The 1,819-nt window shown below is 63.4% G+C and overlaps 1 protein-coding gene across 3 annotated transcripts in view; it reads right to left on the reverse strand.

The window, feature by feature from the left end:
* Window positions 1-325: 325 nt before the first annotated feature.
* The window catches only part of TUBGCP2 (tubulin gamma complex component 2), a 24,660-nt gene continuing 23,166 nt past the window's right edge, over window positions 326-1,819 (reverse strand). For all 3 annotated transcript variants that reach the window (XM_023730071.1, XM_023730070.1, XM_023730069.1), the window contains exon 18: window positions 326-694. In XM_023730071.1, coding sequence (XP_023585839.1) covers window positions 559-694 — 136 coding nt within the window. In that variant the 3' untranslated portion in view covers window positions 326-558. The remainder of the gene's footprint in view (window positions 695-1,819) is intronic.

A 1,819-nucleotide genomic window follows, 5' to 3' on the forward strand; every position in this document is an offset into this window, starting at 1 on the left:
CCCTCACCTGCTCACAGGGTCCCTCCGAAGAAGGGCAGAGGTTCTCGGCCGGGCCACCTGTGTGGCCGCCAGCAACCTCCCACACCTGAGACTGACCTCAAGTAACTCACCTCCTCCTGCATGTCCAAGCAACGGCCGGGCTCCACAGGGCACCGCCCGGGCTCCACGACCACCACCCGGACAGGCTGGAGGCCAGCCAGCCAACCGGCTGGAGATTCAGTGTCACACGAGGGCCTGTGCCGCCCCCTAGTGCCCGGGGCGTTCTAGGCCGACTCTGCGAGCCCCTTCTTCCCCATCAGTGGACCCGGTTCAGGATGTGGGTGTCAGGACTGCACCCCGACATGCACTGCCCTGTGGCACCTCTGACTTCTTGCTTGTTTCCTCAAGGCCAGGTGTTTTCATTTTCCCTTTATTTGAAGCCAAAACATCAGAATAAAGCAACACAGCTCTTTAAAAGCAAACAGATCAACAAATCCGTAGACATCCATCCCTCTACGTCTGGGCTGGCAGACGCAGGTGCTCCGGTCTGTCCGGGTGGGGCACAGGAATGCATGGGGCTCACTGGGCCGCTACAGCGATCCTGGGGGCTGCTGCCGGGGGCCCCCGCGGGGCAGGTGTGTGGTGAGCCGCCTTCTGGCTCCTCTCTGCAGACAGGCGTTCCAGGCGCTCCGTGTAGAAGCCGTTGAAATCCAGCCTGTGGAGGGGGGAGCCAAGTCAAGTTCTCCTGTAGGATGGGGGCTCCACGGCCGAGGAGCCCCCCACTGTGGGTCCCAGCCCTGTGGGCTGGTGCTTAAGAGAGTGGACACAGCATCAGCAGCGTGGCCCCCATGGGCGACCCATCCTCCCATGACCGCAGGGCCAGAGTCCACCCCCAACCCCCACCCCACCCCAAGCCAAGCCTGGCTACGGCTCCCAGGTGATCAGGATGTAAGCTGCGTGGCATGCACACAGAGCAGAACCGAGATCTCCAAAGGAGACAAGGTTTAAGCAGAAACGCGCCTCCGGCCCCAACGCTCAGGTAGGCACGTGACATCTGAACTGAGAGGGGGTTGCAAATGGTCCCGTGCGGACGAACAGCTGCAGACCCCGGTGACGACAGCCCAGATGCCAGCGGCCATGCCCCCCCACCCCTCTGCCCCCCCTTTAGTTCTGGCTGGGAAATGGCGGTTCTTGTGCTGCCTGCTCGGCAAGACTTCTCCCCACGCTCCAGCCAGACCCAGGGCCACCCTCTGTGCAGCCCATGGGTGCCGGGCCCCAGCCCCCTCCCCAGGCCTTGCTGGGCCCTCACCCTGCTCTCCTCCACTGGGTCTAGGAGCAGAAGCCCAGGTGCGGAACGTGCTATGGGGCTAAACCTGTCTCCGCAGCCTTGCCCACTACGGGTAGCCGTTTGGCCCTGGGTGTGCATCAGAGCCCCCGGTGCAGGCTGCACCCCAAACCTGTCAGACCAGAACAGCTGCGGAGGGCCCCAGGCCCTGAGGGTCTCTATGCAGGGCTATGTCTGAGGCCCAGTGCAGACCGAGCAACTCTTCCTGACTAGGCCCCAGCCCTCACCCCACCCGCCCCTCCTCATTTCCACTTCTCTTGGCTGGTGTAAGGCACCCAACAGTGGTGAAGCTCTCCAGGTGGGCAGCACCCCACTCTCCAGTCACATGGCACAAGAGCCTGGACACAGAGGGGATATCCAGGCCCCTCCCCAAGTCCGTCGCCTCCCCTCCCCAAGATGACACTGGTCCTAATCCTCCAGGGTCCTGACACTCCCCACAACTTGGAGATGATGCCGGCCTGTCCCCCCCCAGCCCCCCCATCCTTGTCCCCACCT

Source organism: Trichechus manatus, unplaced genomic scaffold (genome assembly GCF_000243295.1).
Source record: "Trichechus manatus latirostris isolate Lorelei unplaced genomic scaffold, TriManLat1.0 scaffold00031, whole genome shotgun sequence".
Taxonomy (NCBI): domain Eukaryota; kingdom Metazoa; phylum Chordata; class Mammalia; order Sirenia; family Trichechidae; genus Trichechus; species Trichechus manatus.